General features: G+C 52.9%; 2 protein-coding genes across 11 annotated transcripts in view; both read left to right on the top strand.

Annotated features, from left to right (window-relative positions):
- Window positions 1-7,192, top strand: part of MCM3AP (minichromosome maintenance complex component 3 associated protein) — a 51,255-nt gene extending 44,063 nt beyond the window's left edge. For all 6 annotated transcript variants that reach the window (XM_032398769.1, XM_032398768.1, XM_032398773.1 and 3 more), the window contains exons 25-29: window positions 61-318; window positions 692-821; window positions 2,438-2,641; window positions 5,606-5,756; window positions 6,907-7,192. In XM_032398769.1, the coding sequence (XP_032254660.1) occupies window positions 61-318; window positions 692-821; window positions 2,438-2,641; window positions 5,606-5,756; window positions 6,907-7,065 (902 nt within the window). In that variant the 3' untranslated portion in view covers window positions 7,066-7,192. The remainder of the gene's footprint in view (window positions 1-60; window positions 319-691; window positions 822-2,437; window positions 2,642-5,605; window positions 5,757-6,906) is intronic.
- Window positions 7,193-13,248: 6,056 nt separating this feature from the next.
- LSS (lanosterol synthase) overlaps window positions 13,249-25,642 on the top strand; it is a 36,413-nt gene continuing 24,019 nt past the window's right edge. For 4 of the 5 annotated variants that reach the window (XM_032398786.1, XM_032398785.1, XM_032398784.1 and 1 more), the window contains exons 1-14: window positions 13,249-13,371; window positions 13,566-13,734; window positions 13,978-14,116; window positions 16,415-16,523; window positions 17,441-17,562; window positions 17,826-17,922; window positions 19,800-19,935; window positions 20,238-20,346; window positions 20,914-21,032; window positions 22,263-22,360; window positions 22,909-22,936; window positions 24,341-24,397; window positions 25,065-25,136; window positions 25,454-25,504. In XM_032398786.1, coding sequence (XP_032254677.1) covers window positions 13,358-13,371; window positions 13,566-13,734; window positions 13,978-14,116; window positions 16,415-16,523; window positions 17,441-17,562; window positions 17,826-17,922; window positions 19,800-19,935; window positions 20,238-20,346; window positions 20,914-21,032; window positions 22,263-22,360; window positions 22,909-22,936; window positions 24,341-24,397; window positions 25,065-25,136; window positions 25,454-25,504 — 1,320 coding nt within the window. In that variant the 5' untranslated portion in view covers window positions 13,249-13,357. The remainder of the gene's footprint in view (window positions 13,372-13,565; window positions 13,735-13,977; window positions 14,117-16,414; window positions 16,524-17,440; window positions 17,563-17,825; window positions 17,923-19,799; window positions 19,936-20,237; window positions 20,347-20,913; window positions 21,033-22,262; window positions 22,361-22,908; window positions 22,937-24,340; window positions 24,398-25,064; window positions 25,137-25,453; window positions 25,505-25,642) is intronic. The other variant, XM_032398787.1, reaches the window with a different exon arrangement.

Genomic DNA, 25,642 nt, shown 5'->3' with positions numbered 1-25,642 from the left:
GTGTAGTATATGCCTATGCTTTGGCCAAACCTTGTAACTGAGGAGGTGCTTTCTCTCCAGCGCCCTGGCTCCCTGTGTGCTCCATGGTCGTCCAGTATGCCTCCCAGATCCCCAGCTCTCGCCAGACGCAGCCTGTTCTCCAGTCCCAGGTGGAAAACCTGCTCTGCAGAACCTACCGCCGGTGGAAGAGCAAAAGCCATTCCCTGGGCCAGGGGACAGGGCCCTCAGTTGCTGAGATCCCATGGGACGATGTCATTGCTTTGTGCATCAACCACAAGCTGAGGGACTGGACGCCCCCCAGGCTTCCCGTCACATCAGGTAGTTAGGACTCGGTGCTGTGGGGTCACCTCAGTGACTTCCAGGGGACTGTAAACATTGGGAGGAGCTAGGAATGTTCCAGGAGAACCTAGACCTACCTCCCTGAAATGGCCCCTAGGCTGGCTCTAAGTTAGATTTTGGTGACTCTGAGTAGTTACACTGGCCATGCCACAGTCTAGACATGAGCCTGTCTGAACCTTAAATGACCCATGGACGTTGGGGCATATTTGGGGCATGGGAGTAACATAACTGTGTGACTTTAATTAATCAGTAGGACTTGTCCTTAAATCGGTGTATTTAAGCAGATTTCAAGCAGTCACTTGTTGCTCTTTTGATATTCTTTTCTCATTTGTTTTTTGTATTGTTTTTTCAGAGGCTCTGAGTGAAGATGGTCAGATATGTGTATATTTTTTTAAAAACCATTTGAAAAAATATGATGTTCCTTTGTCCTGGGAACAAGCCAGAACGCAGACGCATAAGGAGCTACATCTGAGTCAGGAGCGGTGAGATCTGTGTCCGTTGTGTGTTTCTGTCCCGACAACCAGCAGAGCAAACTGGCTTATTCTTCTCCAGAGTACATGGAACATGGATGTTCTACACACAGATTCTAGCCCACTGTGTGTATGTTCTGACAAATACTCGAGGAACAGATCATTCTCATGCAAGCATGTTATTTATCAGACAGGCCTGACCCTGAAATCAACATAGCCAGGAGAGTGTAGACAAAAGAAAGCTGACATCTCATCTGACTTACAAGCCTGGTTTAAAAGTACTGAATAAAACGTGTTAGCGCATATAATCTTTTAGTACATAAAAAAATTCACAGTAGGCTTTATTCCAGGATAAATCATGTCAACAGAAATTGACTCATGTAATTCGCTATCATAGCATAAAAACAGTGATCATTTCAGTAAGTTATTTAAATGCTTTTCTTAAAGTTTATACCCTTCCACCCCAATTTATACTCATTCCTAAATTTCTTATCAAACTTGGGTAAAAAAATTCCTTAGCTTGGTAAGGCTTTCTACCATAAAACTACCAAAAAAAAAAAAAAAATCTTCTTGCTAAGACATTAGAAACACGTCAGAACCAGCCTGAGCTGCCCCTGACGTCACTTGTTCACTGTTGTCCTGGAAATGCTGCCCAGTTTAGGGACACAGATAAGATGGCGTAAATATTAAAAGGTAGGAGGAACTGCCATTTCCACACAGTAAAACTGTCAGTTCAGGAAAATCAGTAGTTATGTCCTTAGAAGTTAACGTCCTTCAGAGTTCAGCAAGGTGATCAGACAGATGGGCCTGCAGCGTACAAAAATTGTCATTCACAGCAGCAAAAAATCCTTAACATATGGACATAAACTGACCCAGGAAAGGCCTTAAACCCCTGTGAAGCGGACTCTCGGGGCCTTGAAGGTGCAAAGAAAACCTGAATAAATGAGGGACGGGCTAGCTTTGCTGATGGGAAAATGCAGTGCTATAAAGATGTCAGTTCTCAAACGTAAAGTCAGGGCATTTCTAATCAAAAACCTGAAAGGATTTATACCCCTGGTCTTGACAAGTTAATTCTAAAATTCATCAGTATGAGAAAATGTGTAGCAGTTACTGAGAAAATTTTGAATTAAAATAACAAGGAGGGTCTACTGTGCCTGATAGCAGAACATACAGTAGAGTTAGAGCAGACTAATCAGACCAGGGAATCCAGAAACAACCACATGTGACGAAGCACCATGCCGACCAGTGAGAAGAGGATAGCCGTTGGCATCTGTTTGGAGAAAACAGTAGGTACTCTTTCTTCCACTGTTTGTGAATATTACTTACACATGGATTTAAGAGCTAAATGTCAAAATAAGAACCTTGCCAATATTAGGGGAAAATAGAGACCTTGTTGATAACCCTGGGATGGGAAACAACTCGGAGGAGAGACGCTCCGAGCACCGAGCTGCCCAGGAGAGAAGGGAAGCCTCTTCCATAAGGCAGAAGACCCTGTGCCCAAGCCTGACCCCAAGGGAAGCCAGAAATAGGCAAGGTCTGGGACGCTGTCTACACCCACACTCCTGACGCTGGAGGAACCCCTTCTCCCTCTTTCCTGACCATAACCATTTCAAAACATGTACTTACAGTTTGGGGATAAAGTCTTTTCATCCTGCAAACAAGTTTCCGGCTCCGTTACTACACATGCACCGGAAAGGGAAGAGGAATGTGGAGCATGGCCCAGAGGGGCGGGTTCCCAGCACCCAAGATCTGATGTGCAGAGCCTCTGCCCAGGAGCTCCTGGCCCAGTGTCTGTCCCAGAGTCTGCTGCTGGAGAAAGAGGAGAGCAAGAGGTGAAGTCCATTCCCTTCTGTTTATTGTATCCTTCAGGCTTCTTCGTGCTGGATTAGTAAGGATCCCAGTGATGTGACTTTGTTTAAAAAAGGCCAGTCAGACGTGTAAAGTGTAAGCTCTTTGAAGGCAGAGGCAGGGCCTTAGTATGTCTTAAACTGTTTCTTATTTGAAAGCCATTTCACTTATTGTTCATTATTGAGAGTCAGTCCTAAGTTTTCTGGTGGGAAGAAAGTGTGACTGGCTTCTGGAGTGTCTTCAGTGGATAGTGCTGAATGTCTGGCTGGCACCAGCTCTCTGCCCTTGGCAAGCCTGAGGGTGCCGTTGCATCATCCCACTGTAGACCCTCCTCTATATCTCCCACCACCATGTTATGGTTTCACTAAGTGAACCAGGAAGAAGGCACTTTACAAAGTGGTCCGTACCCAGCCCCCACCCCCAGCAGCCTCCCTGGGTCTAGCTTATCACCAAGGGTAGCCCCTCCCCTTGGCTGGGATTCCATCTCCCACCCACTCAGGACACTCCAGTGAGCGTCCCTCTCTGTTGTGCCCCCCCCCCCCCCCCCCAGCACCCAAACTGAGTTTCTGCTCCCTTGACTGTAAACTCCTCAAACAGTGTGGTCCTCTTTTCTCAGTCTCTCCTGACCCCCTCTCTACCTGCATGTCTGCTCTGGTCAGGGTCACTGCAGCCTGCACAAAGCTGAACTGACCATGAACCCCAGTCCCCGGCAGTGTTCCATACCTTTGTTCTCTCCCTCCTGACTCCCAGGAGGCCCTGAGTCCCTTTCCTGCCCAGCTGGCAACTCCCCCTAGGACTCTCCTGGTTCTTCCTCATCCCTGTGCACTCCCACCTATCTTTTGTGTCATCTGCATCCCCACTCCCCAGTGAAAGCATCCAGTTCATGAATGTTTAAATAACATCAATATTCTGACAACTCCAAATTTATATCTCAACCCCTGAGTTCTCTGAAGTCCAGATTTGAATATCCAACTGGTTTCTTGAAGTCTGCATTAGTCATTTATAGGTTGCGTGATAGCCATCTCAATGCTAACATCCCAAATCTAATTCCCAATTTTCCCCCAATCAGCTCCTCCTTCGATGGTCTTCTCAGTTGATGGGGCTTTGTCCTTCCAGTTGCCCTGGCCAAATGTCTTGGAATTATCCCTCCATATCCAGTTCATCCATAAATCCTATTCTATTAAAAATATATTCAGAATTGGACCATTTTTTTGCAGTGGGCTGTGGTGTAGTCTTGGCAGACCCATTGTGAGCCTTTCAAGTGTTACTCCTTTGCTTATAACCTTCCAGGGGCTTCTTCTCCAATCAAAGGCAGAATCTTTATGAAGTGGGCAGGCCCTACATGCTCTGCATCCCATTTCCTTTCTGACCTCTGCTCCTTCAGCATGCCAGGCAGCACACAGCCAGGCCTCTGTGTTTGCTGCTCCTTGTGCCTGAACTCCTTAGCCACCTTCCTGATATCCCGTGGCTCACCTTGCACTCTACGTCCAGTCTCTGCTCAAGTGTCTGCTTCTCAGGGAGGCCCTCCTTACTCGTCCCCCGAACCTTCTGGTCATATCTCTGCTTTGTCCTTCTCACCTTCAGACCACATTTCCCTTTCCTTGTGTTCCTGTCTTTCTCCCCTCAGTAAAGTATAAGCTGCTTACGGCCAGGCCTCGTGTGTTTTCTTTCAGTGCTCTATCCCTGGTACCTAGAATGGTGCCTGGTGTTTGGTGGGGGCTTGATAAGTATGTGTTGGAAGAGTGAATGAATGTGTCATGATTTCCAGAGTAGGTTTTCCTAGGTCTGTCTCATTTAAGCAGTTGGATCAGATTGTTTTTCTTGAAAAGACTAGTGTATGGAGTGAACAGCTCTGAAGTGTGTTAGGTGGCAGTGGGGTATTATTTTGAGTTAATTTTAACTATAACCATCAATCCATATATTTGGATAATCCATTAAGAGATAAGAGTTACCAGGGCGCCTGGAGGGCACAGTTGGCTAGCCATCTGATTTTTTTTTTTTAACATTTTATTTATTTATTTGACAGAGAGAGACACAGCGAGAGAGGGAACATAAGCAGGGGGAGTGGGAGAGGGAGAAGCAGGCTTCCCGCTGAGCAGGGAGCCCGATGTGGGGCTCGATCCCAGGACCTAGCCATCTGATTCTTGATTTTGGCTTGGGTCATGATCTCAGGGTTGTGGGACTGAGCCCTACATTGGGCTCTGTGCTCATTGCGGAGTCGCCTTGGGATTCTCTCTCCTCCCTCTGCCCCTCCCGCTTACGTGTTCTCTCTCTAAAATAAATAAATAAATCTTAAAAAAAGAAAAGAGAGATAAGAATTACTTATAAACACCAAAATAAGGGTGCCTGGGTGGCTCAGTTGGTTAGGTGGCTGCCTTTGGCTTGGGTCATGATCCCCGGGTCCTGGGATCGAGCCCCACATTGGGCTCCCTGCTTGGTGGGGAGCCTGCTTCTCCCTCTCCCTGCTCTGCCTGCCGTTCCCCTGCTTGTGCTCTCTCTCTCTGTCAAATGAATAAATAAAATATTTAAAAAAAAAAAACCCACACACCAAAATAAGCCAGAGAAAATAAACCAAATGAGAGAATTATGAGTAATATTAAGTAATATGCAAAACCAGTGTTTGAATAAATGCCACCTTTTCCATTAAATCTAATTTGGGCTTATAAATTAAAGAGAAGATTAAAATTTTTAAGAGTATGATTCTACTTCTCAGTTGATGTCATAACTTTGTTCTATCCTTAGTAAAAAGCAAAGCTTTAAAAAATTAGAAGTAGGAGCACTTAGCTGGCTCAGTCGGTGAAACATGTGATTCTTGATCTTGGGGTTGTAAGTTAAAGTCCCATGTTAGTTGTAGAGATTACTTAAAATCTTTAAAAAAATTAAAAATATATACAGGAGAAAAGTGAATGATCGTTAAATGTTTTCTTCCTCATTCTCAAATGCTTTAGGTTTGAAGATCAGCTTCAGCAGTGGTTGTCTGCAGACTCAGGAGTGTTTACGGATTCAACGTCCCTTCCCCTCTACCTTCCTCAGACCCTGGTGTCTCTGCCTCAAACTATTGAACCTGTGATGAAGACAGTGACCGCTACTAGCCCTCAGGTGGGAGGAGAGTACACTTGGCATTTGAATTAGAATTCAAGACTGAGAGAATGGCTGGGAAAAGTAATGTCTCCATTCATCCTATGGTGTTGTGATGACCAATAAATTATCAGGTTAAATAAGATATTTTCCTAAGCTTAATCTGTCAGTGTTATAGAGGCCCAACTAATTCTGTGTTTCTACTTGTCAAATGAAGGGAGAGTGGAATTAAAATATGCTTAAGAACCGAACAAAACCCGTAACTGTGCTGGCACGCAGTGAGGGCACTGAGCAGAATAACAAAGGGGATGACAGTGGCTTCTGTTTGTGCACATCATGTCCAAGCCTTGGCATCACCCCGAGCTTCCTTTCTGGGATTAACCTTCCTTGAGGAAAATTAATGAATGAAGATAAGATCACAGATGTCAGGGGCTCACCCAGGAGTGTCCAGCTGCTCTGTGGCCGAGCTGCTTTTCAAAGCCACACTTGACTGGCTCCAAAGTTCAAGGTCTTTCTACCTCACCATCCTCCTTCAGTGGTAAAAGAAGCAAAAATAGTTTTCATCATAGATACATAATGCTGGACAGGTAGAACGTCTGCTCCTAGACTGGCTTTAGGAAGCCCTTCAATAGGGGAGAAAAGCAAATGAAGATGACATACTGTGTACATTTATCAGCTTGGCAGATACCTTCAAAATAGTTATACACTTTGACTTAACAGTTTTGCCCTAAAGAAACTACTATATATAACAAAAATTAATGTTTTTTTGTTTGTTTGCTTGTTTTTTGTTCACTGTAGTGTTAATCATACTGCATAAAAAAATGGAAACTGAATATCCAAAGATAGGAGCCTGGCTGTTATTACAGGTCATATGATGGAATAGCTCATAGCCCTCCACAGTGATATTTTATAAAAATAATTGACACTAAAAGTTGCTGATGATACAATCTGAAGGAAACATTGTGTGTGCAGGTGATACTATCCAGCTGTATACATATATGCTGGAAGAGGCTGGAAGGGTGTAGGGTAGGTGCCCAGAGGTGTGTCTGTTGAGCCCGGTAGGCCCCAGATGAAGTTTCTAACATGAGCCAGATCTACTGCCCTTAAAGAGAGTATATTTGGGTTCCTGGATATCCCAAAACTATTTTTAGGTTCTTTTTTATTTAAATAGAATGAAAGGACAGGGGAGCAGCTGCAGTTGTCAGAGGCAACAGGCACATCTATGAGCGAACGGCTGAAGCACCTGGAAAGGCTGATGCGGAGTTCAAGGGAGGAGGAAGTTGCCTCTGAGCTCCATCTCTCTGCACTGCTGGACATGGTGGACATCTGAGCTCCTGAACATGAGAGGGAAGGTCTCCAGAAGATTTTTGCTTTTACTCAAAATAATGTTCTCAGATGCTTGATGCACTGTTGGAAATGTGATTATTAATCATGCAAATAAACATTTGAATGTCTGATGAGGCCTTTTCTAGTTTTCAGAATGAAAGGCTCTTTTCTCCTGGGTAGTGTCTTTGATATTCTTATGTTTCATCTCCTCAGACTGTCACCCATCAACATACGCTCTGAGGGGGTTTGCAGCTTACATTTGTGTGTGTGTCATTCGTTGTCACAGCGAAGTTGCAGTCACTGATGTGCCAGACATCACTAATTCAGGGACGAATAAAGCACAGGAACTGTGCTTGCCAGGCCCACCTCGCTCACATCTGAGAGCGCCAACTGTGTATGTACCTAGGAATCTGAGGATGTGCATGGGACACGTCCCTGCACTGGAAGCAGGGGGGACGAGAGGATTAGGTGGAGGGGAGAGCAGGATTCCTGGAGACAAGTGCAGGGTGTAGCTGGGGAGAATGTGATGTAGCTGAGAGGATATGATGAAAACCTGGAGGTGCCAGCTTGGTGGTGCTGCCAAGTGAGGACATAGGCCAGACCACAGAGACCCTTGCTGCCTTATTCTGAGTGCTATGGGAATCCACTGTTGGAGGAAAGTGGTTTGGTCACATATTCTTTTTATTTTTTTGAAATAGTGATCGAGAGAGCAGGAGCAGGGGAGTAGAGGGAGAGGTAGAAGAAGGCTCCCCGCTGATGAGGAAGCCCGATGCGGGGCTCAATCCCAGGACCCCGGGATCATGACCTGAGCTGAAGGCAGACGCTTACCTGACTGAGCCACCCAGGTGCCGCCACAAACTCTTTTAAAAATGGCATATGGGGATGGTCAGCAAGACAAGGAAGGAATCTTGAAAGGGGTGCTGTAGCCATCTAGGTGAAAAAGGAAGGGTATAATCCTGAGTTTGCTAGCAGTTAGTCTGAAAGACGGATAAATCTGAGCCATCTACAGAGAGGCCTTGTTTTTACATTTACTTGTTTTTCTATGTTCTTAATACTACTTTACCCAAAACTTTCTGCCTTAAGTGTAAAGCTCTTCTAACACTATCATGTGCATCAGTTAATGTGCTAGTTCTACTTTCTTATGGAGATAACCCACTGGGAAACACCCATTTTTCTGCCACAGCATAGACATTTCCTGGATTCTCAGTCCTGTATTTTCCTCTTCCTTTTCTTGCTTTCTCATTTTGGTGGAGCCCGTTTTCTAGCAGCCTTCTGAGCTTGCATATCTTGTCTTTATTTCTACCCTTAATGGAAATGGAATTTTAGGTTGGTAATCATTCCCCTGTGTTTTTGTTTTTTGTTGCTGGAAGTTTTACAGATCATCTCTGCCCATGGTGTTCTTAAATTTCTCAGCAACATGCTTGATGCATTGGTCTCCCTCCCCTGTTACTCACCCAAATTGTGCTGAGCACGTAGTAGTGCTTTTTCCCCTAGTGTTACTGCTGTGTGACAAACTACCCCAAACATACATAGTAGCTTAAATTTGGGAAGGATTCGGCTGGGCAGTTTCCTCTTGGGATTTTTCATATAGTTGCAGTCAGGTATTAGCAGGGGGCTGCAGTCACCAGAAGGCTTGACTAGGTTGGATGTCCAAGACAAGTTCATTCACATGGCTGGCAGGTGATGTTGCACTGTCGGCTGGGGGGACAGCTGGGGCTTTCAACCTGAGTGGCCAATATGTGACCTCACTATGTGGCTTGACTTATTCATAGCCAGGTGGCCTCAGGGTAGTGAAACTTCTTACATGGAATCTCAGGGCTCCAAGTGCAAGGGCCCTAGTGAGCAAAATGTAAGCCCAGCTTTGGAACTCATGCAGGCTAACTTTCATAGCACTATATTATATTACAAACATGTGGTTAGAGATGCAAGGGATGGGACACAGATACCATTGATCAATGGGGATGAGTGTTAAGATCATATTGTATAAGAGCATGTGAGATGGGAGATGTTGCAGGAATCTTTTGTTTTAGAGAGAAAATGCCGAGCAGGCTCCATGCCCAGCGCAGAGCCTATTGCAGGGCTCGATCTCACAACCCTGAGATCATGACCTAGCCTAAAATCAAGAGTTGGATGCTCAACTAGTCAACTAAGCCACCAGGGCACCCCAGCAGGAATCTTTGGAAAACAATCTGCCATGCTTTTTCAGTCTGGAAAATTATCCAACTATGCTGGAGGTTTTGGAAATTATTTAATATATTCTTCGCCTCCACTGTTTCCCTTTGGAACTCCTAATATTTAGATGTTTGACAACCTGGATTGATCCTCTAATTTTCTTTCTTTTTTTTAAAAAGATTTTATTTATTTGAGAGAGAGTGAGAGAGAGCACAGGCTGGGGGTGGGGGGGGGGGAGAGGCAGAGGGAGAAGACTCCCTGCCAGTGGGAAGCCTGGTGCGGGGCTCGATCCTAGGACCTTGGATCATGACCTGAGCTGAAGGCAGACACTTAACTGACTGAGCCACCCAGGTGCCCCGATCCTCTAATTTTCTTCTCTCCTTTATTTTTTATATCTTTATTTTTTAACCTCCTACCCTAAAATTTCCCTATTTTATCTTCCTATTCTAGTGACTTTTAAAATCTGTTGCCGTATTTTTTATTCCTAAGTCTTTTTTCTTAATGTTTCTTATTTATTGAATCCTGTCCATTCGTTTATTCAATATATATTTTTGGAATGTTTACTCTGTGCTAGGCATTATTCCAGGCGCTGGGGATATGGCAACAAACAAATTTCAGCCCTCACAGGGCTTGTATTTTAGTGGGGACATATGGAATAAACAAGTAGGCAAATTGTTTGGTATGCTAATTGGTGGTAAGCAATGAGGGAAAATAAGGGAGGGAAAGAGTGTCAGATGGTTCTTGTTTCATAGGTACAACATCCTACCTCTGTGAGGACATGTTTTTGTCAAAATCCTTTTCCACACCTTGCACCATCTCCATTTCTCAAAATTTCCTTTTTTGGTGTGTTTTGTTGTCTTTCTTCATAGAGGCTTTCCTCAAATGTCTAGCTCATGTTCATGATGGGGCTCTGAGGAGCCTGCCAGCTGATAGGCTCCTCCACTTATCCACTGGGTCTCAGATGCCAATGTTTGCAGGTCTTTTGGGGGCCATTTGCTTCAGAGAAATCCTCTTCTTACTGCCCAAAGCTGTATGGCTGAGTGGGAGAAGCAGGACTGGGCTCCTCCACGAGTGTAAGGCTTTTACTCATACCCCATTTTCAGTGGCCCTCAGCTGTGTCTGGTTCCTGAGTTCACACCTGCTCTGACTCAATTGTTAGATGTGACAAGACAACTTACTGGTGACTGATAAGAGCAATCTTAGGAAATGTGAAGAGAAAAGGCTGGTGGCAGAGTTTTCTTTTTTTCGGGGAAGGGATCCTACTGCTTATTCAAAGGTCTTCCATTTTCTGCACCTTCCTTGGGTTTGTTAGCAAGAATGGTCTCTTTTCTTGATGGCTTCACCCCAGTATATGGGTTTCAGCTTTCCTCTGGCTTGCTAAGTTGGTTATCCCTCCTTACATCACAGCCCGTCTAGAATTTTGTTGATCTCTTAGTTTCCTGGTATCTCCTCTCCCGTTCTTAAACTGTGAGTTTTTATGATTATATTTTATTTATTTATTTATTTATTTTAAAGATTTTATTATTTGACAGAGACACAGCGAGAGAGAGGGAACACAAGCAGGGGGAGTGGGAGAGAGAGAAGCAGGCTTCCCGCTGAGCAGGGAGCCTGATGTGGGGCTTGATGCGGGGCTCGATCCCAGGACCCTAGGATCATGACCTGAGCCGAAGGCAGACGCTTAACGACTGAGCCACCCAGGCGCCCCTTTATTATTATTTTTTTAAAGATTTTATTTATTTGAGAGAGAGACAGAGACACAGCAAGAGAGGGAACACAAGCAGGGGGAGTGCGAGAGGAAGAAGCAGGCTCCCCGCTGAGCAGGGAGCCCGATGCGGGGCTCGATCCCAGGACCCCAGGATCATGACCTGAGCCGAAGGCAGACGCTTAACGACTGAGCCACCCAGGCGCCCCTATCTTTTATTACTTTATGTAAGTAGAGCTTGGATGGGAAATGGAAGCCAATGCCTGTGCTCAGCCTGACATGTTTAACTGGAAATTTCCCCCTTAAAAAACCCAAAACTCTGCCACCAGTGTTTTGTCTTCACATTTCCTAAGATTCTTATCAGTCACCAGTAAGTTGTCCTGCCACATGTAATCATCAATTCTCAGACCTCATTTTACAATCCCTCCAAAACCTCTACACAGACCACGTGTCTTTACTTGGCTTCCCTGACTCCACATTCCTCTGGTTTTTCTCCCGTTTCTCTTGCCACGCCTCTTCTGAACTGGAAACTATTGGTGCCACAGGGCTCATCCTGAAAATCTTTTCTTTGGAATACTCATTCTCTAGTTGATCTTGTCCAATCTTATGTTTTCAAACATCACCTAAAAATAGGTAACTCTTGAATTCCTCTCTCCAGCCTTGTCCTCTCTCGAACACCAGCCCACTCCAACGTACCTACTTGCATGTCTAATGATCATCTCTGTCTTAAAGTATCCCCAATCTAAGCTGAAATTTTCCCCAACACCTTCTCTACTTTTGTAAATGACACCATCCTATGCCTAGTCGTTCATGCCAAAAACTTCAGAGTCTTTTGTATCCAGTTCACTGAACAAGCTGGAATTGGTAGGGAGCATTATTTTCTCCCATGACTGTCTCTAGAAACTCTTATCTGTGAATTCTCAGACGGATTTTTACAATTTTTTCCTTTCCAAGATACTAAAAAAACCCAAACTGTTATTTTGCTCATAAAAAGTCCAGTACAGTAAAATATCAAAACTCGAAGTGTGCTCCAATTGGAACCTCTTTCCTCCCTTGGCTTTGCCAGACTCAGGGTTTGAGATGTCCATGTAGGCTGGAGCCCTAGGTCCCACCTCATTCTTCGAGTTCAGAGACCAACTTCCCATCTGTTTCCCCCTCGCAGGGAAGTATGGATTGGTGAATCTGGGGGACGGGCAGGGTCAAGTGCTCAGGCTGCCGAGGACGCTGTCTGCGAGCTGCCGCCTGCTGGGCATCCTCTCCACGCTCGCTGCACGGCGCACGTGGGGCGGCTCCGTGGCCGGGAGGCTGCGGCTGGCCGGGGCCTGGGAGAGAGGTGTCCGATTCAGCGCGGGATCAGCGTTGCCCTCTGGATGGCAGATGTCAGGCGTGTCTGGAAGGCTGGTGTTCCGGCATCATCTCACTGCTGTGTCTGAACGAGGACAGGAAGCGGCAAGCGTCCTTTACTGACCATCTACAATCCCGGCGTTCATTCACGGGACGGCGCACGACACCCCCCGGAGCAGCCGCAGCCTGCGGTCAGGGCTTCTGCCGCGGTCTGTGGGCCTCGGGCCCCCCGTGTCCGTGGGGGCACCGCTTCCCGCACCAGGGCTCCCAGCCCGCCCCTCAGCCCGGGTCCCCGCCGCCCCCGCCCCCGCCGTCCCTTTCAAGCTCGGCCTCTGTCTCCGCCTTTCGCTCTTCCCTTCGCGGTCAAGACCTCTCACGTTCGAGTTACCCTGGGGCCCCCAAACTCCGGGCACCGCTGCGAGCGGCTGAGACCGTCCCTGAGCGGCCCTGACGCCCCCTGCTGGCCCTCCCGCCCCGGGGCCGCGGGGGCTCGGCCTCCCGAGGAGCCTCTCCTGCCGGCTTCCCCTCAGGTCCCCGCCACCGCCCCTCCTCCTCCGAGGAACCTTCCCACCTCACTGCCCAGCAGCGCCCCCACCTCCAGGCTACCGTCTTCCCCTCGCGCACTCACCTCCAGCCACCCGGCCTCCGCCAGCGCACAAGCTCCCCCCGCCTGAGCCTCCCTCCCACATCGCCCCTGCCGGCCGGCCCTGGGCGCGCTGCCGGCCGCCTCCGCGCGTCGCCTTACGTCACTCCGGGGCCGACGCGAGCTCCCGGCGTGACTGCAGGCCCCGCCCCTGCCCCGCCCCTGGACACGGTCCTGCCCAGTCCTCGCCCCCAGCCCGGCCCCGCCCCGCTCAGACCCCGCCCAGGCCACGCCCTCATCGCGCTGGGCCGTCCGGCTCTCGACCACTGAGGCGGCCGAGCGCGCCCTGGGCCCACCTTCGCGGCGTTCTGATTGGCTGCAGGAGCATCGGCCCACCGCGCCCCGCGGTGTCCGCCGACGCGAGGTGGCGGGGACCCGGGTCTGGGGCCAGAGCCCCGAGCCGTGGCGCGGGCGGCGTGCGGCGCGGTAGCGGTCATGACGGAGGGCACGTGAGTCCCCGCGTCCCGGGACCCCCGAGAAGGGAGGGCGCGTCGGGGGCGCTGCGGGGGCGGCGGGGACGGGGCGCCCAGAGCTCTTCCTCTGAGGTGCGTGCCATGGCGCCTGCCGGTGGGCTGGAGGAAGGGAGCGCGGCGGCCGCGGGGACGGGTGGGCCGGCGGCTCAGGCGAGCGCCCTCGCTCCCAGGTGCCTGCGTCGCCGAGGGGGCCCCTACAAGACGGAGCCCGCCACCGACCTCAGCCGCTGGCGCCTGCGCAGCGAGCGGGGCAGGCAGACGTGGACGTACTTGGCGGGGGAGGAGGCCCCCGGGCGCGGGCAGACGGCGCTGGAGGCGCACTCCCTGGGACTGGACCCCGTAAGTGCGGCGCGCGTCCCACGCGCGTGGGCGCCTGCGAGGGGGTGTGAGGAGATTCGGAAGCAGGTGACGGGGCCCGGAGAGCGCGGCACCTTCCTTTTACTTGGTGGAGCGCTACTTACAGACCTCAGATGGGAGCACGGGAGACACAAGTAATCGGAGGCGTTGCTCCGGCGCGGGCTGTCGGGGTGCGGCTCCCGGCCTGGCCTCTGACCCTCGGCTCCCGTCTCTCCTCCTTGGCAGGGGAGTTACTTCAGGGACCTGCCCAAGGCCCACACAGCCCGCGGGGGGGCTCTGAACGGGATGAGGTTCTACGTGCGGCTGCAGGCTGAGGACGGGCACTGGGCGGGCGACTACGGCGGCCCGCTCTTCCTCCTGCCAGGTAGGCGGCTGCTGCCCCGGCTTGTCGGTGAGGCCAGCCTGGGGCGTCGCTGAGGCCCTGGCCAGGCCCGTGGTGAACGCTGTGTGAAGAAGCAGGTGAAAACCCGGGAGCTTGTTTGTGAAAGGTCTCTGGAGGGGTGCCCTGCGCCTGTGTTGTCCTGGTGCTGGTGCTGGGCGATGGGGCGAGGGCACTGCTAGCCCCGTGTTCTCAAAAGGGAAGCCGGGGTACTCTGTGGGGGCAGGGGAGGGGTGGCTCCTGAGTCCCAGTACGGAGAGGCGACGCGCTCCAGCTGGAGGACCTAGCCTCTAAAGATGTCAGAGATGGGCAGGTGACGGGTGGGGTCTTTTTTGTTTCTAAGATTTTATTTGTAAGTAATCTCTACGACCCAATGTGGGGCTCAAACCCACAACCCCAGGATCGGAGTTGCATGCTCTACCAGCTGACAGCCAGCCAGGCGCCCGGATGGGTGGGATCTTTACGTCTTCTTTGGGCAGCTTGCATGTGTGAACCTAACCTTGAAGGGGTGGCTGAGGGAGCTCAGGCAGGGCACCTGCAGGTTCAGTTGGTGAGTCCTAGGAGGATGGCATGGGGGCCTCCTGGGTACTGAACTGGTTTGGCTAGCTAAAACCATTGTGTTCTGAGAATGTTTCACTACATACTCAGCTGTGTGAGGTGAGAAATTCCCTTCTATGAATTTATGGAGGAGGACTCTTTTCTCCTAGTGGGAGGAGCTTTGGGAATCCATCATGCTTTTGTCTCCCCTGGGCTGTGCAGCATTGTATCTTCTTGTTTAGGGACCTATGGGCCTGTCCTTGAGGGGCTCTTTCTTCTCTTTGGCCTCACCTGGAGCCTATTGAGACTATTGTCAGAGATCCTCATAGGGAGGCAGTGACACTGCATTTGCCCGCTCCGGGCAAGGTGACAGGACTTCACTGAGTCTCCAGCACCTCCCCAGTGACATGGGGATGATGAGAATCAGGCTAAGTCATACATGCACAGCACCGGGGACAGCTGCACTGTTTCGTGCTTGCTGCTGCAGCTCCGGACCCCGCCTGCTGGGCTTCCTCCCCGGTGCAGGCTGCAGGCTGGGGCTTTCCCTTCCCCATTTTGAACTCTGGATAGACCGTCTTCCTCAGGTTGACACTGGTCTGTTCAGAGGTACTGCACAGGGTTTTTCCGTGGCTGGCCGAGCTTTGACCGGTCCTTCCTTTTCCTGCTTTAATTTGGAAGATGCTCCTGGGGGCCGTGATTCTGTATAGACACTTCCCCATTGAGTGTGGTTCATGTGGCATTGACTATTCCCATGGGTCTTTATGGGAAGGCAGTGACATGGCATTGGCCTGCTCGGACCCTGGGCAAGGTGGTGGGACCTCACTGTGCCTTGGCTGCCTCATATGTGATGTGGGGAATCGGATTTGGTCATATGTGCACGTATATGCATCACTGTGGTGAGCCCTGACTCTGTTGTCCAAACCCCTGGGCTCCAGCCCCTGCCCCACTATTTGGGGTCTGTGCCTCAGTTTTCTTGCCTGTAAAATGGGAAGACACTGGCTCTGTTTCTTGCCCATGTGTGTTTCTTTGTCTTGACAGCATCATGACTATAATGAAAAGAGATGGGCTTGAGTTGGGATGATTTTTTTCTGTGAACTTCTGCAGCATCTCCAAACCTAGCTGCCCTTCTTCCAGGGTGTGTCTGTGTGTGAGTGTGTCTTCCAGGGTTTCTGATGCCTCTGAGCCAGAGTCAGGCATGTATCCATGGTGCGTTTTGGCTGGGGCCTACCCCAAGACACACACACCCCTCACCTCCCTTGCAGGGCACCACAGGCATGTGGCTGGGGGAAGAGGGGGTTAGGGTTGGGGATGGCCTGTGAGCAACATATTCAGGAGGGCTAGGCTGGGAAGTTTCTTTTTTGTGGATAATATTTATTGGCCGTTGGCCATCTCCCCCATTTGCAAAGTGATATTTGCTAGGAAAAAACCTATAAAACAAAAAAACATAAGACATAAATCTTATCCTATCCAGGGGAGAGCCATTTGGTGTTTCTTTTCTAGCAGGTGTGGACAGTACTGTGGGAGCCTAGAGTGGCTGGGAGGGCTTTGCACACCCCATGTTGTTGCTGTTCCCTGGGGCCCCACTCCCAAAGTCCCTGACGAGGCTGGGAGGAATAGCCTTCTCAGGCTCGTTTCCGTGAAAACGAGACCACTGGGTCAGCTCCCTGTAGGGTGGGAGGAAAGAGACCTGGGCTTAGCTGTGCTGAGTGCCTGCTCCCAGTGAGGAACATCTTTTCTGCCACATAGGCCTCCTGATCACGTGCTATGTGGCCCAGATCCCTTTGCCAGCGGGATATAGAGAAGAGATGGTGCGGTACCTGCGGTCAGTGCAGCTCCCGGATGGCGGCTGGGGCCTGTGAGTCGTTTTGTTACTGCACATATGTGCATGCATGTGCACACATGTTCTTGTGTAGGACATACGCCTGTCAAGAGTAGGGTGAGTGGAGCTACTATGGACCTGGGGTGGGTGGGAGGAGAACGTGGTAGGAGGGAGACTGGCTGGGTGCTGTGTACCAGCTGGACCCTGGTGTCCTAGGGTTCTCAGGATAGGTGGCCACACACTCTGGGCCTTGGTTTTACAGCTTGTGTTGTAACTGGGCTTTATGACTCACACCCTACAGAAAGCCATCTGGCTGTTACCACTAAGGCAGAAGGAAGTTCTTGACTCTGGGATGGCAGCAGGTGGAGCCAGGGGGGCCAGGTGCCCCTCCCCAATTCTCAGTGTGCCTTTCTGACACATAGCTCACTTTGGGAGCAGGGCCTTCCCTCAGGGGGGTCAACTGCCTGCCCACCCTGGTCATGGGCTCTGGTACCTCTTGTTCTACACCGAGGGCTGGGGTTCCTCCTAGCGAGCTAAATCCACACCAGAGGGGTTCTCCATCAGAATTCTTGGAGGACATCCCAGCCTCTGTTTGCCCCTTGACGGGGGCTGTGGGCCTCAATTTGTCACCTCTAGAGCTTGTTCTGTGCGCTGTAGTGATGAAGGAGCCTGAGTTGGGTCACAGCCTGGGGCTGATGTTGATTCAGGTGTGGGAAGTAAGAGGAGGCAGGCAGGTCCTGCACAGGCAGTTTTGGAACTGATCAGTTATGGGAGGTACATGGATTCTTATTGGAGAATGGCAGTTCTGGGTGTTTCTTATGTTGTCATGTTACGTCAGTAAAAGATATTTTAGCATTTTTTATTTTTCTCAGGAAATTTCTCAGAAAGTCTTGCTTAATTTCTTAGAAGTAACGAAATATGGCATTCTCTTATCCTATCTCCTACTCCCCAAGGCATGTGGAGGACAAGTCCACGGTGTTTGGGACTGCACTCAACTATGTGTCTCTGAGAATTCTGGGTGTCGGGCCTGACGATCCTGACTTGGTCCGAGCCCGGAACATTCTTCACAAGAAAGGTACTCCTTGCACAGCATGTCCTGGGTGCTCCTTCCTGCAGGTAGAGGCTGTGAATGTCTCTCTTGGTGCTGGACTCACTTATTCTGGGGAAGCTGCTGGTTCCGCCCAGCAGCTGTGCTGCTGGGCTCTGGAGCCTACTTCTCACCTGGGGTTGGAGGATCCTTAGCACTGTTTTCAGTTCGTGCAGGAAGGGGCGCATATGATTCCTGAGGAGCTGATCTTCACAGTAAGGCAGACGATACGGGACTTCTCTCTTCCGTAGGTGGTGCTGCGGTCATCCCTTCCTGGGGGAAGTTCTGGCTGGCTGTCCTGAACGTGTACAGCTGGGAAGGCCTCAACACTCTGTTCCCGGAGATGTGGTATGCTTGCCCTTCTGTGATTTGTGCCTGGGCTGCCGGTGCCTTCCTGAGTGGGCTGGCGGGCCCTGGGTCACTCGCTGCCTGTTACGCAGATGAGGGGGCGGTCCATTCTGTGGTGTGAGGCTGCATTAGGCTCCTGGTGGAGGCCCTACTTGGCTGAGTCCTGCAGACCCCAGTCGGGTAGGAAGGAGGGAGGCACTGTGGGCTTGGGCTGTGTGGCAGGTGAGTGGGGCCCCGCCAGGCTGGGAGAACCGCTGGTGTGGGGAGTGTGAAGCTCTGGCATTGTTGCAGAATGCTGTGCTGTGTCTTGTCATTGTGGATGTTTTGAGCCTCTGTGGAAGCAGAAACAGAAGGCAGTAGGCCGCGCAGCTCTTGCCAGCCTCAGCACTGGGGTGTGCTGTGCTTTTCTCTGTTCCTTATCTTTCTGCCGGTGAATGAGAAAGTTAATCCCAGACATCATACGTCAACTGTGAGCACTTCGGTGTGTATCTTTGAAAGAGAAGAATTTCCTTGTTAATAGAATCACAATGCTGTTTAAATACTCAGCAGAATCAACGCTAATTCCTTATTGTGTGATACTTCTAACCAGTGTCTTAGCACTTTGGGCATCTCCCCAGAAAACATGCATATGCATGTAAATCCCCCAGTGTCACCTTCAGGAGGTGAGACTCCTGGTTGAGCTTGGGTAGAGCCCCTGCTGGCTCCCTGGAGCCCTGTCAGCAATGTCGTGGCCCCCCAGGGAGCTGTCAGGGAGGCTGGGGGGCTGTTGTGTTAGACGACCTCGGTGGAGGTCATATTAGGTGAAGGGTTCTGATGCCAGGGTTGAGGGACCAACCTCTGCAGCCTTGAGGGGTGGTGACGGGGGCAGAGGGTGGTGAGGTGAAGTGGTGGGAGGGGCGCTTGGGAGGAGGCGGGGAGGTGTTCTGGGGCCATCCCTGTGTTCCTCACTGGCAGCTTGCCAGGGGCACCGTGGACCTGTCCGGTGTGTAAGGAGTGGGCAGAGGAAGACACTGAGCAGGTGCCAGGAGGGTGTGTGGGTGTCACAGGCCAGTGTCAGGGCACTGTTGTCTGTGCCCTTACATGGTGGGCCTGGCAGTCAGTGCTGGTCCGTGAGGGCACAGCTGGTCTTTCCTGGAGTGCTTTTGGAGGGGTGTGTTAGAGGGTGAAAGTGTGCTCAGGGCTCAGGATCTCTGGTGTCCCTCCAGCTGCAGAGAAGCTGTAAAATATGCCCTTTAAAGTGAGTGGGGGAGCCCTGGAGAGTGAGTGTAGTGGCCTGAGGCCAGAGTTGGTGGGAGTGGTGGGTCCCTGCCCAGCTCATGACTGGCCTGCCCGTGCCCCTCACACATGAGGACAGGAGGCTTGAAGGTAAAGTGGGGAAATAACCCCAGGTACCCACCCACCCGGGAAGCTGGTGGAGCCGTGTATGCTAAGGTCAGGCTAAATGTCTGGGCAGAAACGTGTTGGCGGAGATAACACTGAAAGCCTCAGTCCTTGAGAAGTGCCAATTCTGAAGGGTTTTAGATAAACTTTTTATTTTGGAATAGTTTTAAATTTCCAGAAAATTTGCAAAGATAGTCCAGAACGTTCCCGTAGACCCTTCACCCTGTTTCTCCATTATTAACATTTTACGTTACTGTGGTACCTTTGTCCCAGCTGAGAAACCCACAGACAGCCCTGGAAGTTTAGAAGTCAAGCTTCCTGGCTTTAGATGTGTTGCAGCTGAACCAGGGGGAGTGGTTGTCACTCGTGAGGGCTGTGCCCGTCGGCACCCCACAGGAGCGTGGCTGCCGCGTGCTGGTGGCCATGCCAGCTTGGGCTGGGGCTGCGCGGGTGGTGCTGGGGGGGCCGGGCCCTGGCGCTGACGTGCCGTTCCGCAGGCTGTTTCCTGACTGGGTCCCTGCGCACCCCTCCACGCTCTGGTGCCACTGCCGACAGGTCTACCTGCCCATGAGCTACTGCTATGCCGCCCGGCTGAGCGCCAAGGAGGACCCGCTGGTCCGGAGCCTCCGCCAGGTAAGGACTCCTGGGCAGGGACCCCCAGGCTGGGGGGTCACCCTCAGGTCCGACTGTGCATGCCTGCTGGCCTGGGACTGTGCAGAGCTGAGTTCCAAGTCGTGAGGGCGGAGCCTCCACCTTCCCGGATCCTAAGTGACTGCCCAGAGGGGCTTGTGCGGTGGGACGGGCTCAGGGCCCTGGAGGCAGAGTCCACGCGGGAAGCAGGTCCCGAGAGGAGGCTCGGGGTGGAGGATGTCCATTAGGGTGTGTGCTTGGGGAGGCAGCGGGCGAGGAGGGTGCTGAGGTGCTGCTGCCCCCAGGAGCTGTACGTGGAGGACTACGCCAGCGTCGAGTGGCCGGCACACAGGGGCAGCGTGGCCCCCGACGAGCTGTACACACCGCACAGCTGGCTGCTCCGCGTGGTGTACGGTGGGTGCTTGCTGACGGGCTGGCGGGCCTCCCAGGGCTTGGCTGGCACCTCAAGTGGTGCTCAGTCTCCTCCCCTTTCTCACCACCTGTCGTTTGGGCCCTGTGGTGACTGGGGGGCAGCCGTGTGTGCTTCGTGTCCAGTGGGTCTGCTCTGTCTTTGCCCTTGGAGCAAGCCTGGGGCTGGGGCTCCTGGACATGGGGTTTGGGAGCTGCAGGCCTGGAGGGCACGCTCGTTCCTTCCCTTAGGGGAGAAGGTGCAGGCCTCCGTGGGGCCCGGTATAGGCCCATCTCCCAGCAGGAAGCCTGGTGGCTTGGAGGCCAGCATGGGGTGCAGTGTGTGGAAGGGTCATGTTCCCTTGCTCATGTCTTCTGTGCTGGGCCCCACGGTGGGAGCTGGGACCCTGCCTCAGTCAATGCTGAGATGCACCCAGCTGGATTTCCATTCAGGAAACAAGGCGCTAGGGGCAGGGCAGGGCAGCACACTAGGATGTCAGGGAGAGCCGGTGGGGAAGACAGGGTAGGGAAGGGCCCAGGTGCTGTCCTGTGCTGATGACCTCACCCCTGCAGCACTACTCAACCTGTATGAGCGCCACCACAGCACCAGCCTACGGCAGCGGGCCATCCAGAAGCTGTATGAGCACATCGCAGCAGATGACCGCTTCTCCAAGTGCATCAGCATTGGCCCGGTCAGTGCTCCCACTGCCCTGTGTCTGTGGTAGGGTAAGAAGCTGGGGCGGGAGGCCCTCTCGAGGCCAGTCTCTGGAGCTGGGAGTGGGGGTCTTCCTGGAGGTGAGGTCTCCCACCAGAGCCTGGCAGACGGGACCCCCCATTCTGTCCCCTGTGTTCCTCCTGCACTTAGCACTCCCTTCCCTCCCCACCACCTGGTGTGTTTGGAATGCTGCTCCTTGGGCCACCTCTCAAGATCTTTCTGGACAGTTGGGAGGGATGCTTTTCCTCCATTGACCATCTCCCCACAGAACTCGCTGTCTGCCCTTGCCTTGTGGGGTTTAGAGTGCTGGGGTGCTTGGGCTCCAGCCCTGGTTCCTGCTGAGCCTGGTGACTCCGAGCTCTCACCTCTGAGCCTCTGGGCTCCCGACCTGGCTTTGCATCGTGAAGCTCTGGGGCCTGGCAGAGGCCTGGCGTGGACACACTGTAGAGGCAGGTGTATCCTGGGCAGCACAGGGTTGGGGGGCTGCCTCTCAGCTGTGGGGTGACAGCTACAGAAGACAGTGTTGTTTTGGGCCTCTGGCGGGCCATGATGGCAGCCTTTCTGGGCCAGTCCAGTTGGTGCCATACCACACAGCTCCACTCCCGACCCTACTCGCTGGTGTTCTGTGGGGCTTGGAGCCGTGAGTCATTTCCCTTTCCGCAGCAGTGTGATCCCGTGTGGGCTTTCGACTTAGCGCTGAGTAAAGCGCATCTGACTTGAGTGAGAAGGGCAGTGCTAACGGGATCTTAACGAGATGCCAGAGTGCGAGGTTTGGGTCTTCAGAACATTCTAAAGCAGTCCCTGCTCCACAGGTCTTGTCTCTGTCTCTCCCATGCTCCTCAGGCCCTGCTGTTCTCTGTCAGCTATCTGAGGCATGTAGGACACAGCACACCCCACATGCCCACCAGTGGCCCCGTGTGGGGCCCCCAGCCCTTGTGGTGGCTGTGCTTGCTCGCCAGCTGGCTCGGCTCACACTATCTCTCACAGGATGCCCTGTCTTCTCTCTGCACATGCCTCAGGCCTTTCCTGCCTCCCTTTCTGGGGTACAACTCTGGCTTGGTCTCTGGCTCTCAGGGCTTAGGGTGGAAGGCCTGGTCTGGCCCAAAGTGAGGTGGTGCTGGGGGCCGGGTGTTTGGGCTATAGTCCTCGTGCTCGGGAGCTGCTGCGGGTCTGGAGCAGGGTCCTGATAGGGCCGTGTCTCCCACAGATCTCGAAAACCATCAACATGCTTGTGCGCTGGTACGTGGATGGGCCAGCCTCCTCCGCCTTCCAGGAGCACATCTCTAGGATTCCTGATTACCTCTGGTGAGTAGTGGGAAGGGCCTGGCTGGTCACTGTCACTAGGTTCCTGTTACGTGTGACTGAGAGTCAAGGGCAGACATGCGTGGTGACCTCCCTGGGCACAGTGGCAGGTGACAGGATCCCGTATCTCAGCATCCTGGCAAGGGTGCTTTGGGGTCTGGAGTAACGCCTGGAACGAGGAATTTCAGGGTTTGTGGAAGATGGTGAGGGTTATCTTTGAGTTGAAAAATCTGCCACGTAGTGGGCACTTCTGGTGGTTTTGGAAGGTAGAACTTGGAAGCCTGTGGGCAGAAGGGGCAGGTTCCGGTGAACGTCAGGCAGGCCTCACTGACCAGGACAACTGATCAGTCACTGATTGCAGTGCAACCGTGGTGGGTGGGTGTGTCCCATGGTGTCCCATGGTGGGGAGTCCTGCATTCGAGGGGGCCCTCTTCCCTCTGGTGGTCCTGTGGGCCTGCTGCCGTAAGTGGGGTGAGCCGGGCTCTGGGTGGCCACCTGACTTCAGCTCTTTGCCCTCTACTCCCTGACCTGGGCTTTTCTCGTCCTCACAGGCTGGGCCTCGATGGCATGAAAATGCAGGTAAAGGCTACTTGCTTCCTTACCAACCATTGCTGCTCTTTGGGTTTGTTAAGATAACTGCTCCTCCCAGTGAGTTCTGGCAGCGTGTGCCGAGCGGCTGCAAGTATCCCCAGTCCTGCGTCTGAGGGGACAGCCAGTGGCAGGGATGCCGACAGGCCCCAGGGTCGTTTCCCTTTCAGCAGCAGTGTGATCCTGTGAGGGCTTTTGACTTAGCGCTGAGTAAGGCACGTCGGACTTGAGTGAGAAAGGGCAGTGCTAACGGGATCTTAGAAGATGCCAGAGTGCGAGGTTTGGGTCACCAGTCGGCTCAGTGTGGAAACATGGAGCCTCCAGCAGTGTTCTTGGATCAGATGGGCCACTGGCCCTTTAGGACGCGTACACATGGACCCAGCACCGTCAGCGCAGAGTTCACCTCGGCGTCCTTGCCTTACTCCCGGCTCCCTGACTCCCACGTGCCAAGAAGAGGAGGAGGTTGTCGGATCCTTCAGCGCCCTAGCTGATTTGTTCTTACAGAAGGGCTGTGCCCTGTCAGCGCCTTGCAGGCTTGATGACAGTCCCTCATTTGGTTTTGGGGCACATTTGTTGGCATCAGGGTTTGAGCCAGGTGGCTGGTCCTCAAAGCCACTTTTGTCCAGTGGTCCGGGCGCCCTTCTTCCTGGGTGGTTGGTTCCTTAGAGCACCCACCTTCTGGATCTGCCTGGTTGTTTCCTCTGTGCCCTCTATTTCCTGCAGCTGGAGGTTAGACCCTGAGGCTTGATCCTGAACTGGTTTCTTTTGGCCAGGAGGCTTTCCTGGTGGCACGTGTCCTTCCTGCATATTGTCCTGCAAGGCCATGGTTTCTGATGCCCCCTCAGGGCTGTCAATTGGTCTGGGCTCTGGTGTTGCCAGCCCTGTCCCTATTATCTGAGTGTCCCTGTCTATCTCTGTTTCAGTGTGATTTGGCCACTGGCATTCTCGTGGGACCAGAGTGTTGACTGGTGAACTAGGCTCCTAGGGTGGGATTTGAAGGGGGCCTTCCCAGCTCCGATGAGGCCTCAGCCAGGCGCCACCACCTCCAGGCATACTCAGATGTGAGGGGATGTTTCTAGTCACAGGCAGTGGTCGTCCAGATCCTGGAAGTGCCCCGAGAGGGTTCTGTCCTGGCTGGTGGCCTGGGGAAGGCGGGTGGGGCTGCCCAACCCTCACCTGCCTGCAGGAACAGCCCCTCTCCGGCCCTCATGGGCTTTGAGGGGTGCACAGAGCATGGGGCCTGGGGTCAGGAGTTGGCTGGGCTCCCACCTCTTTGCAGGAGCTGTTGGGAGCCCCCAGACTTCTCCTTGACTCCCCAGGTGCCTGTCAGATCCTGGGCGATGGTGGGTGGGTCGGGGGAGCTGCACTGCTCTAACGGCTGGTCCTTGTGTGCAGGGCACCAACGGCTCGCAGGTGTGGGACACCTCATTTGCCATCCAGGCTCTGCTAGAGGTACGTGGCTCTGCCTCCTTGTTCTTCAGCCTCTAGTTGACCTTCCCGGGTGTCCACTGCTGCTTCCAGTGCGGACATGGCAGTTGCAGACCCTGACTCTTGGCTCACCTGGGCTCCGAGGCCTCTGGCGATGGTCCCACTGAGGCAGCGGTCTTGCGCAGCAGCATTGGGTGGTGGGCCGGCTGGGAGGCTTCAGGAGCAGGGAGCCTTGTAAGATCTGTTCCTGGGGAGACAGGGCAGGAAGCTTCTAGCAGGGGGAGTGGGCTCTAGGCTTTTCACAACACTCAGACTGCTCTTCATGGATACCTCTCAGCACATGCTGGAGAGAAATCAGAATGTGTTTTTGTGCTGGTGGGATTGAGGGTGGTGACATTCTGGAGAGCCTTGAGAAGGGGTCTGGGCCACATGGGGGTCTGCCATCGATGGGGCCGGGGTCCTCTGGACACGGGCAGGGCTGGGCCGGGTGTGGTGTGGACTCTCCTTTCTGTCTCCTTCATTTCTCCATCACATCTTCCTGACTTGTCAGCAGAAACGGAAGAGCCTGAGACTCGGGTGGGTTTGCTCCTGTTTCCCAGTGGTGGCAAGACGGCACCAGGATTGTTTGGGGACCAGTTCACCTGTGCAGGCTTGTGCCACCGAGCGGCTCAGCCTCTGTTGTCTCTTCCAGGCAGGGGCACAACACAGGCCTGAGTTTTCGTCTTCCCTGCAGCAGGCACATGAGTTTCTCCGGATCTCACAGGTGAGGCAACATCTGCCTGTGCCTGGGCTGCTGGGGCTCCCCACAGGCAGGGGTGCCGCCTCCTCACCTCCGCCTTGGCACCCCTGCCCGCCCTCTCCACCTCAGGGTGGTGCCTGGGCACGTTTCTGCAGCAGTGGCTGTGGCTGTGGGCCCCGGGCCACAGGGGTGCTGCCTTGAAGGGGCCTTCGGCTCTGACGGTTCAGAGGGCCGTCGGGCAGCAGCTACGGGTCCCTGCATGTTCCACACCAGACCCTGCCGGCCCCGGTGTGACTGGGACCTCCTCTGCTTTCCACATGTGCCTCTTGGACGCTGCCCAGGTCCCAGACAGCCCCCCTGACTACCAGAAGTACTACCGCCAGATGAGCAAGGTACCACAGTCAGCCCTGTTTGCCCCCAGGCCTGGGCCCTGGTCGGCTATGCTTTGCCCTCTGAGTGGGCTCTTCCCTCGGCCTCCTGGGCCTTCCTGCTCTCACAGACACACGGCGTGGTGTTCCGGGGGCTTCCTG

This window comes from Phoca vitulina, unplaced genomic scaffold (genome assembly GCF_004348235.1).
Source record: "Phoca vitulina isolate PV1807 unplaced genomic scaffold, GSC_HSeal_1.0 scaffold120, whole genome shotgun sequence".
NCBI lineage: Eukaryota > Metazoa > Chordata > Mammalia > Carnivora > Phocidae > Phoca > Phoca vitulina.
This window is presented reverse-complemented; position numbering and strand designations above follow the sequence as displayed.